Source organism: Marmota flaviventris, chromosome 1 (genome assembly GCF_047511675.1).
Source record: "Marmota flaviventris isolate mMarFla1 chromosome 1, mMarFla1.hap1, whole genome shotgun sequence".
In the NCBI taxonomy this organism is placed as follows: domain Eukaryota; kingdom Metazoa; phylum Chordata; class Mammalia; order Rodentia; family Sciuridae; genus Marmota; species Marmota flaviventris.
In genome coordinates this window covers 134,850,294-134,863,952 of record NC_092498.1, presented here as the reverse complement: position 1 = coordinate 134,863,952, position 13,659 = coordinate 134,850,294, and the positions used below count along the sequence as shown (strand labels likewise).

The window sequence follows — 13,659 nt, the reverse complement described above, 5'->3', positions numbered from 1 at the left end:
TTTCCCAGCCGGAGAGGCTGAGACCAGAGGAGGCTGAGATGGGAGGAGGTTGAGATCAGAAGAAGCTGAGACGGAGAGCTGTGGCTGCTCCTAGACCAGAAGCCCACTCTGAGGATGGCCAGGCCTGGTCCAAGAGGCCCGGCACATTACTTAATGTGCCACTGGGCGGGGGGTGGCGAGGCCGATGGCTGGTTTGGGGCCATTGTGTCTCCTTTGTGGCTCTGGTGCTGGGGTGGAACCAGGGCCCAGAGACGCTGAGGACAGGCCCCACCTGAGCTCCAGCCCAGCCCCACTGGGACAGGGGCATTTTAAATCGACTGGACATAAGAGACTTTTCTGTTAAAATACTTAGGATTATTTTTTTTGCCCCTCAACAAAGACTTTAGAAAACTCTCTCCACAGAGACACGGGAACACGGAGCTCGCCAGAGTGCAATTTAGAAACTCAGGACACATAAAGACAAGTAAGGCCTGAGCTGCCGAGGCAAAGCACAGGTGATGGACACGCATCCCTCATCCGGCCTCTGGAGAAGCTGTGGGAAGAGGCCCCACAGAACCCGGCGGGGGAAACCTCTCGTGGATGGGGCGGGGCGCTGATCTGGGGACAGGGAGGACCTTCACGCTCAGTCTCGTCACCCTCCTGCCTGACTGGGACAGAGACAGGGGCCAGCGGACCAGGGCCCCTGCTGTCCCAGCCCCTCAGAGGCTGTGTCCTAGAAGGACACTGTGACACCTGTCTGCAGGGAGCTTTGCCCCCAGTCCCCACGGTAATCTGGGACACACTGGGCACTCACTTTGCTAGGCAAGTGACAACCAGCTGGGCCTTGGCTCCCTGCAGCAAGGGAGAGGGAGTGGCCAGGGGGCACTTGGGAACTGCTCCCCAAGGCTGGAGGTAGAAGGCACATGGGGCCCTGGTTAGAGTGGGAAAGGCCCACAGAGAGCAAGAGTACAGGTAGCAAGCAAGCAGGGGACAGAGCTTCCCAGGAGCAGGAGAGAAACTGGCTGGCACAGGGTCCCCAGGCCCTCAGGAAGCCTTGGTCAACTCAGGTGTGCCCCTGGGGGGCCTTTCCAGACGCCTGCCTGAGAGCAGCAGCCCCCATCCATCTGGGCTGCTCACCCATCTGCCCTGTGCCCCGCAACCTGAGACTGCCCTGCCGACCCAGATCTGTGGGACAGACTGTGTATTCTGGTCTGTTCTGAATCCCCGCCACCTGTGCCCAGCACAGCCCTCAAATAAGTGTCTCAGCAGATGTGTGCGAGCAAATGCCACGAAAAACAAACTGGTCACCTGTGATCCCAGCGGCTGGGGAGGCAGGAGGATTGCAAGTCGAAGGCCAGCCTCAGCAACTTAGCAAGGCCCTAGCAACTTAGCGAGACCCCATCTCACAATAAAAATAAAAAGGGCCGGGACATGGCTCAGGGGTAAAGCACCCTGGCTTCAATCCCGAGCACCCACCACAGATCTTCCCCTCTGTCCTCTCCTGATACAAGCTGCTCCCAATCTCGCTCGCTGGTTGCCTGCTCCTGACCCTCCTGGCCCAGGACCTGTTTGTGCCAGGTGACAGAGTGACTCCTCTTTAAAAAACCCCAAGTTACCTGCCCGTGTGCTCTCTCAGCACCATCTCCTGTCCCTCCCAGGACTCCCTCCCCCAGCCACCTGGGCCCTGCCCAACCCTCCACTGTGCCTGCCCTGTCGCTGGCCCAGGGTCTTTGAACTGGCCCTCCCTCCATCTGTAGCACTTTCTCGGTGCTGTGTACTTGCATCTAAGCTTGGATTCCAGCACTCCAGAGGTCTTTCCTCTCCGTATTTGTCCTACCTCCTTGGACAGGGGTGTTCAGTCTGGGAGCCACATACAGTGGCCACCGGCCTTTCAAACAGGGTGAGCCGAATGGAGAGCTGCTCTAAGTGTAAAAGACACACCGGATTTCAAAGATTTGGGGAAAAAATTTGCAAAGATTCCTATATCTTTCCTGTTGGTTCTTATTGTGACAATAACATTTCGGACATATTCGAGTTAAATTCAGCTGTGCCTTTGACATTCTGAGGCTGAGAGAAACCTGCACACACTGACGTGGCTCGTGTTGCAGTTCAGCTCCACAGCAGGGGCTCTGGCCGGTCACTTTCTCTATGACCCTCTATCATTGGTAAAATTATCTCTTCTCATATTAACCTGGCTCTCTCCTGTCTCCCGCCTCAGGAGTGCCAGCCTGGTTGCCCCCCCCCCCCCCCCCAGCAGGGACCTGGACGCCCTGGCTTAGCAGCCTGGCATTCACAGGTGCCCACCTGCTGAACGAGAGCCGGGCCTCACCCCCCAAAGCCCGCTGCGGCCCAGGGGAGGTCCCAGGCCACCAGGAGGCAGAGCAGAGGCTGCGCAGGGTGCGAGAGATGCGAGGAGGCAGCAGAGTGAAGGATGAGGGAGGATCAACCCGATGCCCGGCCCGGCCCGGGTGCAAACCCGGGGCCTCGCGCAGTCACCTACCTGGCTCCGCGCCTGGTAGATGATGGGGACGAGCAGCAGCGCACCGCCCAGGGCCAGCAGCGCATACTGGGCGTAATGCATCACCTTGGGCATCAGCACCAGCTGTGTGTAGAACGTCTGCAGCGGCTTGCCCTCCATGGCCCCGCTCTGCGGAAGGGCACACAGCTGGGCCCACGCGGCTGTCCCGCAGGCCTGCACCCTCGCCCGCCCACCAGGGTCCAGGCGCCCACCTTTCCTCGGTGCGCTCCATGAGACTACATTTCCCAGACGACCTTGCAGGGGCCTGAACCATGTGATCACAGCCTTACCAATGGCAGGCAGACCTGGCCCACTAGCCCCTCCCACATGGCCGCCCTATCTTAACCTGACCAATGAGGAGCCGGAGTCTGAGAGCCTCCGGGGGCGGGGCCACGAGCGGAAAGCACGTGGCGCCCGGGGGCTGAGTGGCTCGGAGCACCGCACCCCGCAGCCTGTCAGCACGGGCTGTGAGCAGCAGTGACCTTGACCTTAAACTTGACCTATCCCTCCAGGCCACTAGCAATCTGGGTGAGGCCAGAAATAACATAACAAAACAAAATAATGTAACTTAACAAAATTAAATTTAAAAAAACCCATAAGGAAATTAAAAAGCTTGGAGAGAAGAAAAGTAAAAGGAAAAATTTGACTTCCTTGAAAAATCAGCTTCCCTTCTTCTCCCCGTGGAAGTGGGCACAGCAGTCACAAAATCACCTTACACCCCGCCTGGGACGCACTGCTTGGCACCCCCACCTCATGGTCCTTGCAACCCACTGGCATGGACATAAAGTCTGGGGACAGTCCCGTCCCCTGGCCCAGCCCTGCCCTCCCCCAGGGTCCCGACCTGTGGCCGCGTAGACTTACCTCTCCAAACCACATCAGTGGCAGCACCACAGGCTGGATCTTCCCGGTTTGTCTGGAAGTGAGACAGAGCAGGTGAGTTGTGACAGGGTGCAGTACACAGATGTGGGCAGGGACGGTGGCTCCAGGGTCAGGAGGGATGTGGTTCTGGGCTGCTCAGTTGTGCAGGGCTGGGGAACAGGGGACTTCCTGGCAGGGAGCCATTTCACAACTCGAGCATAATCTGTTCAAATTAAGCTCACATCTGAATGGCTAGGCTGACGGCACTTAGCTGATTCCCATACGCCGCCGCTTTTAGAAACAGAATCCCAATTTTATTCAGGTTGGCGATGCTCCCAGGTAAAAGACTGTCTCTCTCGCTGAGAGCAGGGAGGGCCATGTGACCAAATTCTGGTTGTTGGGATGTTCACAGAAGCATTATGTAGAGTAGCTGGGAGGAAAACACTTTCTGTTCTCCCTTTCAGATGTGTGAAATGCAGATGCAATAGCTGGAGCTCTGGCAGCCCTTTAGACCACTTAGACCACCTTGAAGATGGAAACCGCGTGTTAGGAAAATGGATCAAAATGAGGGGATGAACTTGGACCGTGACTGTCTCGGGCTATCATAGCACCCCAGGACGTCTGCCTCCCAACGTCCTCCAGAAGACTGAACGGAAAACAGTAAAGCTTTGTCCTGTTTGAGTCACAGCTGTTGTGTCTCCTGCTCTCTCAGCCAAACCTAATCCACCAACAACCTCATGACCAGCGAGGACACTCTTCAGTAACTGCCCTGAAGGTGCCCAGTGTTGCTTGGAACAGCAAACCCAGGACGACAGGGACGGCCTGAATGTCCCCGAGGACCCTGGGCCTCCTCCAGGTCGTCTCTGTGCAGGGAAGACTGCAGAATGTCCGACAGGGAGGGTCGGGGTCCTCACAGGCCACCAACGAACGCGTCTGAGACGCGTCAGGCATGATAAGCAAGCTGCGGAAATGATCCAGGACGGACTCCTAGAGAAACCCCCTGCAGCGTCTGCATCTCTGGCAACACATAGTGAATGTAAATAAGCAGGGGACGCAGGGCAGGGATTCCACAGGTGACAGGGGACAGCACACGGGAAGCTCCACTTAGTTTCCCGTCAGGAAGAGAGTGACCTTAAAACGCGTGCCACCGTAACAAGTAACAAAATGCCAAAGGGGCAGTAAAGGGCTGACAAACATGACCTCACCCTGGGGTCAGGGTCAGCAGTGAGGTCTGTGGACAGTCTGCGCCCTGGACCAGCACCTTCACTCAGCACTCTTCCTCCTGCGCCTACTGCCTGCCGAGCACGAGAGGACATCGGATCCATCCCCACAGAGGCCCCCACAGCATCGGGAACAAGGAGACTGAGCCCAGTGGTCAGGAGGCTGAGGCAGGAGGAGGGCAAGTTCGAGGCCAGCCTCAGCAACTTGGCAAGACCCTTAGCAACTTGGTGAGACCCTGTCTCAAAATAAAAAATAAAAAGGGCTGGGACGTGGCCCAGTGGGTAAGCACCCTGGGTGCAGTCCCCATACCAATAATAATAAATAATAATAAATAATAATAATAAAATGGCATCAGAGCAGAACTCAAGGGGAAACTAAGGAAACAAGGAGCAGTGTGGATCCTGGTCCACCCAGGGTACGACAGGACACCAGGGCAGGACACAGATGTTCTGTAGTACGTCTGTAACTTTTCTATAAATCTAAGACTATTCTAAAATTTCCAGTTTATTTTTAAAGGAGTAAAAAAACTCCGGGGAAGAGGCGTTGCTGGTGCCGATCTGGCCCGAGAGCTCCTGCGCGGGGTTCAAGGGCCCAGGGGACAGGAGCCCGCTGGCCTGGCCCCAGAGAAGGTCGGGCTGAGCTCCGAACCCGCCACCCCGCCCCGACACACGCCCTTGGCCTGTTGCGGCAGGTGGACAAGGTGGTTACGCGGGATCGGCAGCCAGGCTCCCACCAGCGGGCACGGAGCCAGCGGGGCCCCTACACACCACATGGACAGGGGTCCCCGGCCGGCGTGAGGCTGCGGAACGGGGTGGCACTTCGCCTTCTGTGCCCCGTCCCTGTCTCTGCAGAATGGGGTGGGCAGGAGCAGCCACCGGCAGTAAGCCGAGGGCCGAGGGAGCAAGGCTGACTGGCACGCGGCCCGTGAAGGCGCGGAGCAAGCGCACAGTGATGTCGACGCCCTGTGTGTGCGGGTCGGGGCTCCCGACCCTGCAGCTGTGCCCACGTGCCTGGGTAGTCTGTCCCTCCCTCCACGCCAGTTCTTTCTGTCCAGCACCCAGGACCCCGTTCTCCCTTCCCCACCCACCAGAAGTCCACACGTTCAGCAGTTAACAGGGGAGACGGTGCAGCCCACAGCCCCAGGATGAATCCCAGCTCTGCCTCTGTGAGCTGTGCCACCTGAGACAGCTCTCTCAACCTCTCCGAACTCCACTCTCTTTCTTTATAAACAGGGAGTAACAGTGGTGAGAGTTAAAATACGTGGCTGTTGTGCGGCCCTCGTGAGCTAGAATACATGCAGGTGTGCAGCAGTGCCTGCTTCTTGGAGTCAGGTGTCCTGACGATGGCTGTCATTCGCCTGTACCCAGAGGAACCCTTCACTCCTCCGCCCCCACCTGTGTGGTCCCTGTTCCTGGGGCCGGCACCACCCTCATCACAGAAGGGCGTCTGCAGGGTCCTCCCTGCTCCTCGACTCCGGGGATCCAAGCCCTGTCCAGGCCCTGGGGGCTGGGGCCCTCAAAGGTGCCTGAGCCCCAGTTCCCAGGCCTGTGCTGACACGCCCTCGCGTGGCAGAGGGACTCCGCGGAGGTGTCTGGCCGAGCACCTTGACACGGGGGTGATCCTGGGTTATGAGGGCAGGGGCCGGGGACTGGACGGTGGAGCAGGACGTCAGGGGCCGGGGACTGGAAGATGCCACCCAGCACAGTGGGCCTGAGGATCAGGGCTTGAGGTGGAGGTCACGGGCCAAGGACCTTGGATGCCTCTCTCTAGAGGCCCCCAGAGCCCCTGGGATGAACAGGCCCTGCCCATCCTGCCCTCAGCCCAGAGGACCCTTCCAAACTGCTGTCAGGTGACCCATGTGTGCAGTTCCAAGCCACCAGTCTGCTACGTTGGCTGTGGGCATCTGCTACAGTGGCCGCAGGCGCCCGCCACCCCACGGCATCTCTCCTTGTCACAGGAGCTTGTTGTCACTGCTGCTGAGTCAGAACAGTGAGCAGGTGGCCAGGGACCCGAGGCCTCCGTCCCGGGCTTGCTTGGGAAGGAAGGGGCTGCGCTTGCAGCCGCGGGGGGCACAGAGGCCCAGCCCAGCACAGTGTCCTCAGGACCCAGTGCAGCCTCCCAGTGGGTGGGTGGGCTTGCATGTGTCACCTTCAGAGAAGGCCACAGAGACGCTGTGGGGACAGAGGGAGGGTGGCTTAGGGTGCAGCCTCTGCCCCTCCGAAGCCTTTGGGAGAACCCACGGGACTGAGTGTGGGTGCCTTGCACCGTCCCTGTGCCCGCCCAGGGGGCAGGCAGCACAGCGGCTCCTGGTGGCCGCTGTCTCTGGGCCCCTCCCGTGGCCACCCCTCCCAGCCCTCTGGCGGCAAGACACCTGCGGTTGAGTCACCTCCACTGAGACACCTTGCTGGCTTCAGGGGAGGTGGGATGGGGCCAGCCAGCCTGGGAGCAGCCCCCAGCCTCCATCAGCGCCCAGGCCCCCAGCCATTGGTACTGGGTGGCGACTGGCCAAACCCCAGACCCAGCCCCAGCCTCCTGGCTCCTTGGCCAAGGTCCCCACCTGGCCCAGTGACATGGAGGTGGCAGCGGGGGATCCTGGCTGTCACCAAACACAACCCAGCTACTAGTGGGTCTGTTGTGCACCCGGAGTCCCTCCAGGACACCCCAGCAGTCGGGCCTGCAGGTCCCGGCCAGGCCGGGAGCCCCGTGGACAGGCCAGGCATTTACCAACCCAGACAAACGCTGGCATTCCTGCCGCCCAGGAATCTCCCAGGAAATCTTCCAAACAGAGCCATTTCAAATATGCTGCAGAACAGGCCCCGACACGAAGCCGCACCGCGCCGCCTCCAGCCCATCCAACTCGGCATTGGGAATGCCGGCGGGGACGGGGACTGGGACGGTGACAGGGATGGGGACGCGGCGCTGGTGCCTCGGGCACTGCAGGAATGTGAGCCAGCACAAAGGCATTCAGTTCCCGCAAATGGTGACCCAGACTGGTGGCCCGAGGCCCACTCCTGCACACAGACCCGGGGGGAGGCACATGTCTACACCGAAACTGGACGGGCCACGCAGCCCCACACGTCCAGCACGTCCCACACCTGGGAGGGCCCGGCCCTGAGAAGCGCTGACCCACCCCAAGACACAGTGAGCCTGAGGACCGGGTGCCACACACAGGCCACTGCGTGAGACTCTGTGTATGAGGGGCCAGAACACGGCCATCCACAGGGACAGGAGCAGACTATGGTGGCCAGGGGCCGGGGAGGGGACAAGGGCTGCTGGTGGGAAGGAGTTCCTTTAGGAGTGGCGGGAACATCCTAGAGTCCACTGTGGCCCTGGTTGCGTGACTCTGAATACACCACCAAGCGCTCGGCTGCACGCTTTCCCAGGGTGAGTCTCACGGTGGGAGATTCTGTCTCCATAAAGCTCTTATTTAAAAAAATCAGTGCGCAAGCCGGACGCAGTGGCCCACGCCTGTGAGCCCAGCAACCGGAGGCTGAGGCAGGAGGACAGCAAGTTCAAGTCCAACCCAGAGACTTAGCAGGGCCTGGGGACTTAGCCAGACCTGCCTCAAACAGCACTTTTAAAAAGGGGCTGCAGATGCCCCTCGGCATAGAGCCCTGGGCTCGATCCCTGGGACCCGGTTAAAAGGAAAGAACATCAGTGCTTAAAACCTCCTCTGGAAACAGATTTAAGATCAACACTTTGTCTGCCCGCCTCCCCCAGGACGGGCAGGACGGGACCCCGGCAGGCACCCTCCCATCCACACCCTGCTCCTGGAACAGGTCCCTGGGGTCTGGGGACCCTGGCGGCTCAGCCTGCAGCCCCAGCTCCCGGCGTCCACTCACCCAATGCCTTTGATGGACTTGACGTAGATGCTCAGCTGCAGCTTCACAGAGCAGTTCATGGGGATCCCCGTGACCTGTGGAGAACACGCGGTGAGGACATGTCCACGGGCCAGCCGCTGCCCAGGGGGGCTTGCTATCATCAACCTCGGGCGAGCAGCTGGCTGGGGGCCTCCCGCCCTGTTCCAAGCACTGACAGCGGGGCTTCCCAAACAGCTCTCGTGCCCATGACGTCAAAGTCCCCTTGGTAGAAGGGACCGTCACTGGGTAGAGGAGGCCTGACCCTTTCCATCTGTCACCTTAAGGCCCCAGATGGCGCGTCTGGGCTGCCCCCTCCCAACCCACACCCAGCCACGGGGGCTGCGTCCTCTGGGTTCACTCCCCACTTCTCCGTCACCCAGAGGGAAAGCCTTGGCGAGGCCTGCGGTCCCCGGCTCTGCAACTGCAGGCGGGGCCTCCCTCTCTGCCAGAGCTGGCCTCGGCCAGTACGGGGCAGTGACCACACTTCACACAGAGCCCAGGATGCTTGTCCCGTTTGTTTGTACGGTGTCACCTGCTGTTTTTTGGGAGGCTCTCGTCATCTCCTGTTTGAAGCCGCACTGAAGGGCCCCTGATTGCAGGAAGCCACTTTGTGCTGGGCACAGTGGTCACAGCTGTGACCCCAGCGGCTTAGGAGGCTGAGGCAGGAGGACTGCAAGTTCCCAAAGCCAGTCTCGGCAACTTAGCGAGACCCTGTCTCTAAATAAAATATATATTTTTTAAAAAGGGCTGGGGATGTGGCTCCGTGGTTAGGCGCCTCGGGTTCAATCCCTGGTACCAAACCAAAAAAACCCGACAACAATCCACTTTGTAAGTGAGCCACTGTTTCAGAAAGTCAACAGCTAAAGAAGTGCCACACACAGACTCCAACCAGGAACATGCTTCCAGAACAAAGGCAGGAAATAACAGAGGGAGAGGCCCAGGTTGGAGCCCGAGGGCCAGGCTGGACAGTAGGAGCTGACCCCCCAGCTCAGGGGTGGCAAAGGCGCCAGATTCGGGTGGCAGGGAGGGCCATCCCCTCTCGCAAGAAAGGGCTCGCCGCCCCTCACAGCAGCTCCCAGGCCGTCCCCAGCCCGGGCAAGAGGAGCTCCCGAGCCTGGAACCGGGAGGGCCACGGGGTCACCCCAGGCTCACACCACCCTCCTCAGAGAGACCGCTGCTATCTGGAGCCTGGATTTCCAGAGGGGCCCTCCGTGGCCAGCTGCTGACCTGGGCTCACTGTGCCCCAACTACCTGCAAAGCCCTCAGGGTGAAGCCAGCGCCTGCTCTCCCGGCTGAGCTCGGTGCTGCAGGGCAGGGGGCCTGTGGGTGGCCCCACACCAGCCCGGGCGAGGTGCGCAGGCCCCTCAGGCAGCCCTTCCCCAGCTGTCACCACTCCCTGCTGGGGCACGGTGCGTCCTGCATGCCCACGAGGAGCCTCGGGGAGCCTGGACCGCCTCCCCCACATGCCCACTGCCTCCTCCAACTTGGCGGGCATCCTCCTGGCTGAGTCCTGAGAGACCCCTAGTAAGTCCCCTGGGGGCCCTGGGAACCCGAGCGCCTGCCACCCTCTTTCCCTCCAGGTTCTAGGCCCTGCCCCTGGGCACTACCTGCCCCAGGAAATCTGGGCTTTTGGCCTCGGTGGCCAGGTCCTGCCTGGCCCACACCCCCCAGGGAACAGGAACGTGGGCCACTAGGGCCACCCGCCCCCCAGGCCTCACAGCCCAGCAGCCACTGGGTCTCTCCCAGCGGGTGCAGGGTCCACGGCCCACACCCACACCAGAGGTCCCACACGCCACCCCGCTGCTCCGGCCAGCAGGACCCACCCGGGAGGGGCTCCCTTGACGCAGCCTCAGGGGAGGCGCCGGCCCACCAGCTGCCAAGACAGCCTGGGCCTCTCTCTGGCCTCCCAGCCTCTCTGGCCTCTCTATTCAGGGCCAAAAAAAATCCCCTCACTCACAGCCATCAACAAGGGCACAGGGGAGGCCGTGCTCACACGGGGCTCTCAGAAAGCCAGCGGAGAGGAGCCAGAAGAGTGGAGTCAGAGGGGAGGAAGGACGCTGGGGCTGGGCCCAGGGCTCGGTCAGAGGCCAAGGAGGTCCACAGAGGAGCAGGAAGAAAAACGGGCAGAAGGGCATGTGGAAGGGCTCTGAGGGGCAGGAGGGACGGCCTCCCTGCACCGCGCCGGGCCAGGAAGGGCAGGGGGTGGGTCAGGGACAGCTGGACCCCAGGTCCCCCAACAGCAGCAAGGAAGCGCAATCAGGCCAGGCATCCGTCGGCGGGCCAGCGGGTTAGGAAGAGCTGGTCCGTCCACACAGCGGGCTGCCTTGCGGCCTTACGGGAGTGACTCCCATCACCTGGGACCACACGGGTGACTGAGGGTGACCTGCCAAGTGACTGGACCAGGCACAGACCCACAGCGTGCGGCCTCACTGTGTGCAAAACCCGAGAACTTGGAACTCAGAAGAGAGCCGGGTGGTTTCCAGGGGCCGGGGCCGGGCCTGCGGACAGACTTTCAGACAGGAGGAGTCACTGGGCCACTGTCACAGGCCGTGTGACGTGGTGACTGAGCCAGAGTCAGTGAGCTGGGTACTTGAAAACCACTACGAAAGGGGACCCCGCGTGCCCTCAGCAGGAGTGAGCGCGAGGCCCAGCCACTCTGCCCCGTGTGCGCACACGGTGACATGGGCGCCTTGGCCCCCTGTGACTTTTATGTCTCAACTTAAAAAATCACTTTTTAAAAAAATTCTTTGGGGAGAACCTGAGTGTCCACTCTAGGAGCAGAAACCCACAGAATCTTCCTATGGGCAGCGGGGGCCTCCGAGTCCAGCTGGGTGCATTTCAGGGGACAGAGACACCCGGGAGCTGAAGGCCTGTCCTTGGGAGGGCACAGATCCCTCCTGGTCCCCACATGGGACAAGTCCCCGAGTCTGATTTATCTGCAGATGAGCCAGGCCCCGGCCGGTGTCTGGAGATCTTTATGGCACAGCCCGGCCGCCTCGGGACTTGCAGAAGAAGCACAGGCTGATAAGTCCTAATTAATTTACGATCCCAGGGCCGTTTATAGACCCTTATAAAAGGACAATAATATCCCTGACCTATGGAGCCGGGATAAAGTAGGGACCTTTGGTGGCTCGACATTCTCGAAGTGCCACTGCCAAAGAACGTCAGGCCACCAGCCCCCAGTGGTGGGTCAGCTCTGCACTGGGGCCGGAGGCAGCCGGGCGACAGCCACTCCCAAGAAACCACCTGCCCCAGTGCCCGGCGGGCAGGGCTCACCGGGTGGACATCCAGGAACAGGGAGTGCTCCTCCGGGTCAGGGTGCAGCCCGGCCACCGCTTCTGCCAGGACGGGGTCGGCGTTGAGGAAGTGAGGGTGGGAGAGGAACAGCGGTGCACCTGGAAGGCAGAGGACACAGGGACATCAGAGGAGGGGCACGGCGGCTTGTCCAGAGGCCCTGAGCAGGGTCCAGGGTGCAGCCGGGAGGCAGAGCCGCAGTCTGCAGAGCTCGCCAGGGACGATGACTAGAGGCAGACGCCAACATCCAGCCAAGGAGGAGCCCGAGGCCCAGGCACGGGGACGCAGCGAGGGACGAGCTCTGGACTGGAGGAGAGTGACATCAAAGAGACAGACGCCAACAGACGCCAGGCCAGGAAGGCAGGGAGCGGGCTCCAGGGACAGCAGCAGAAGCCAGCAGGGGTAGGGTGCCTGGGGAGCGGGTGCGTGAAGGAGGACCGCGGGGGACGCAGGAAGGAGCGGGCCGGGCCTCTGCGCCAAGCTGAGTGCCTCGAGTGTCTCCGCAGGCCGCGCAGCAGGACCGGAGAGCTCAGGTGTCACACCTGGGCCCGCCACACACCTGCCCCCAGCGGCCCGTCTGAGGGGTGGCACGTCCTGGGTGAGCAGGGACAGCTGGCCGCACCCTCCGAGTGGAGATCCCCACACAGAAACGTGAGGCCGAACCCACCACAGACAACCCAACGGGCAGACGCCAGCCCACGCAGACGCGGCCACCGCCCGAGGAACAGAGTGGACAAGGAGCCTCCCCGTGTCCCAAGGCTCCAGAAGGGACAGACGCTCAGAGACAGAAGCAGACTGGCGGTTGCCTGGGGCTGGGGGACAGAGAGAGGGGTGACAGTTAATGGGCACAGGGTCTGCTTGGGGGAGTGCTCTGGAATCAAAGAGGCAGTGACCCTGCGACAGCATGAACGGCCAAGATGCTCGTGAATCACAAACTTCAAAATGGTCCCCCTCCTAGAGCCACCATCCCCTCCTCCCCTGCCAGTGGTGACCCCGACTCGCGCCTATGTGCACCTCCAACCTCAGATCCTGGCCCCCACGGCTCTTCTCAGCAAACCAAGGCCCCCACGGCTCTTCTCAAACCAGTCTGAGGTGAGAGCCAGGTGTCATGACGCCTGTCCTCCCCATGTCCTTCTGCTCCCCTTCCCAGGTCACGCATTCTAGCCCGGCCCATCTCCACCTCCCGACACCCTGCCCTGGGCACAGTGTGCTTCTCTGCACGCAGTGTGCTTCTCCGCACAGCTGCCGAGGCCTCCTGACTGTGTTTATTTTTTTTTTTTTTTAGAGAGAGAGAGAGAGAATTTTTTAATTTTTATTTTTTAGTTCTCGGCGGACACAACATCTTTGTTTGTATGTGGTGCTGAGGATCGAACCCGGGCCGCAAGCACGCCAGGCGAGCACGCTACCGCTTGAGCCACATCCCCAGCCCCCTGACTGTGTTTAAACCAGAGCTCTACACCCCAGCCGGAGCTGGTCAGCAAGGAAACGTCAGGCCAGGCAGAGGCTGAGGCAGGAGGATCGCAAGTGTGAGGGCAGCCTCTGCAATTTAGCGAGACCCTAAGAATAAAAAATAAAAAGAGACGGGCACGGTGGTGCACCCCTATAATCCCAGCAGCTCGGGAGGCTGAGGCAGGAGGATCATAAATTTAAAGCCAGCCTCAGCAATTTAGTGAGGCCCTAAGCAACTCAGCAAGACCCTGTCTCTAAATAAAAATATTTTTTAAACAAGGGCTGGGTAGCGGGGCGCCGTGCCACACGCCTGTAATCCCAGCAGCTTGGGAGGCCGAGATAGGAGGATCAACAAAGGCCTGGGGAGGAAGGCGTGCTCCACCAGGCCTCCAACCTGGGACACCAGTAGCCGAGCAATGTCCCCGCGGCCCTGGGCTCAGACGGCAAGCCCACGTGGCTGCGAATACCTGCACGCAGACG

General features: G+C 60.7%; 1 protein-coding gene across 3 annotated transcripts in view; it reads right to left on the bottom strand.

Moving 5' to 3' along the window:
- Positions 1-13,659, bottom strand: part of Scarb1 (scavenger receptor class B member 1) — a 57,037-nt gene that overhangs the window by 3,721 nt on the left and 39,657 nt on the right. For 2 of the 3 annotated variants that reach the window (XM_027921334.2, XM_027921333.3), the window contains exons 8-11: positions 11,713-11,831; positions 8,419-8,492; positions 3,359-3,410; positions 2,480-2,626 (exon numbers count right to left, since the gene is read on the bottom strand). In XM_027921334.2, the coding sequence (XP_027777135.1) occupies positions 2,480-2,626; positions 3,359-3,410; positions 8,419-8,492; positions 11,713-11,831 (392 nt within the window). The remainder of the gene's footprint in view (positions 1-2,479; positions 2,627-3,358; positions 3,411-8,418; positions 8,493-11,712; positions 11,832-13,659) is intronic. The other variant, XM_071616030.1, reaches the window with a different exon arrangement.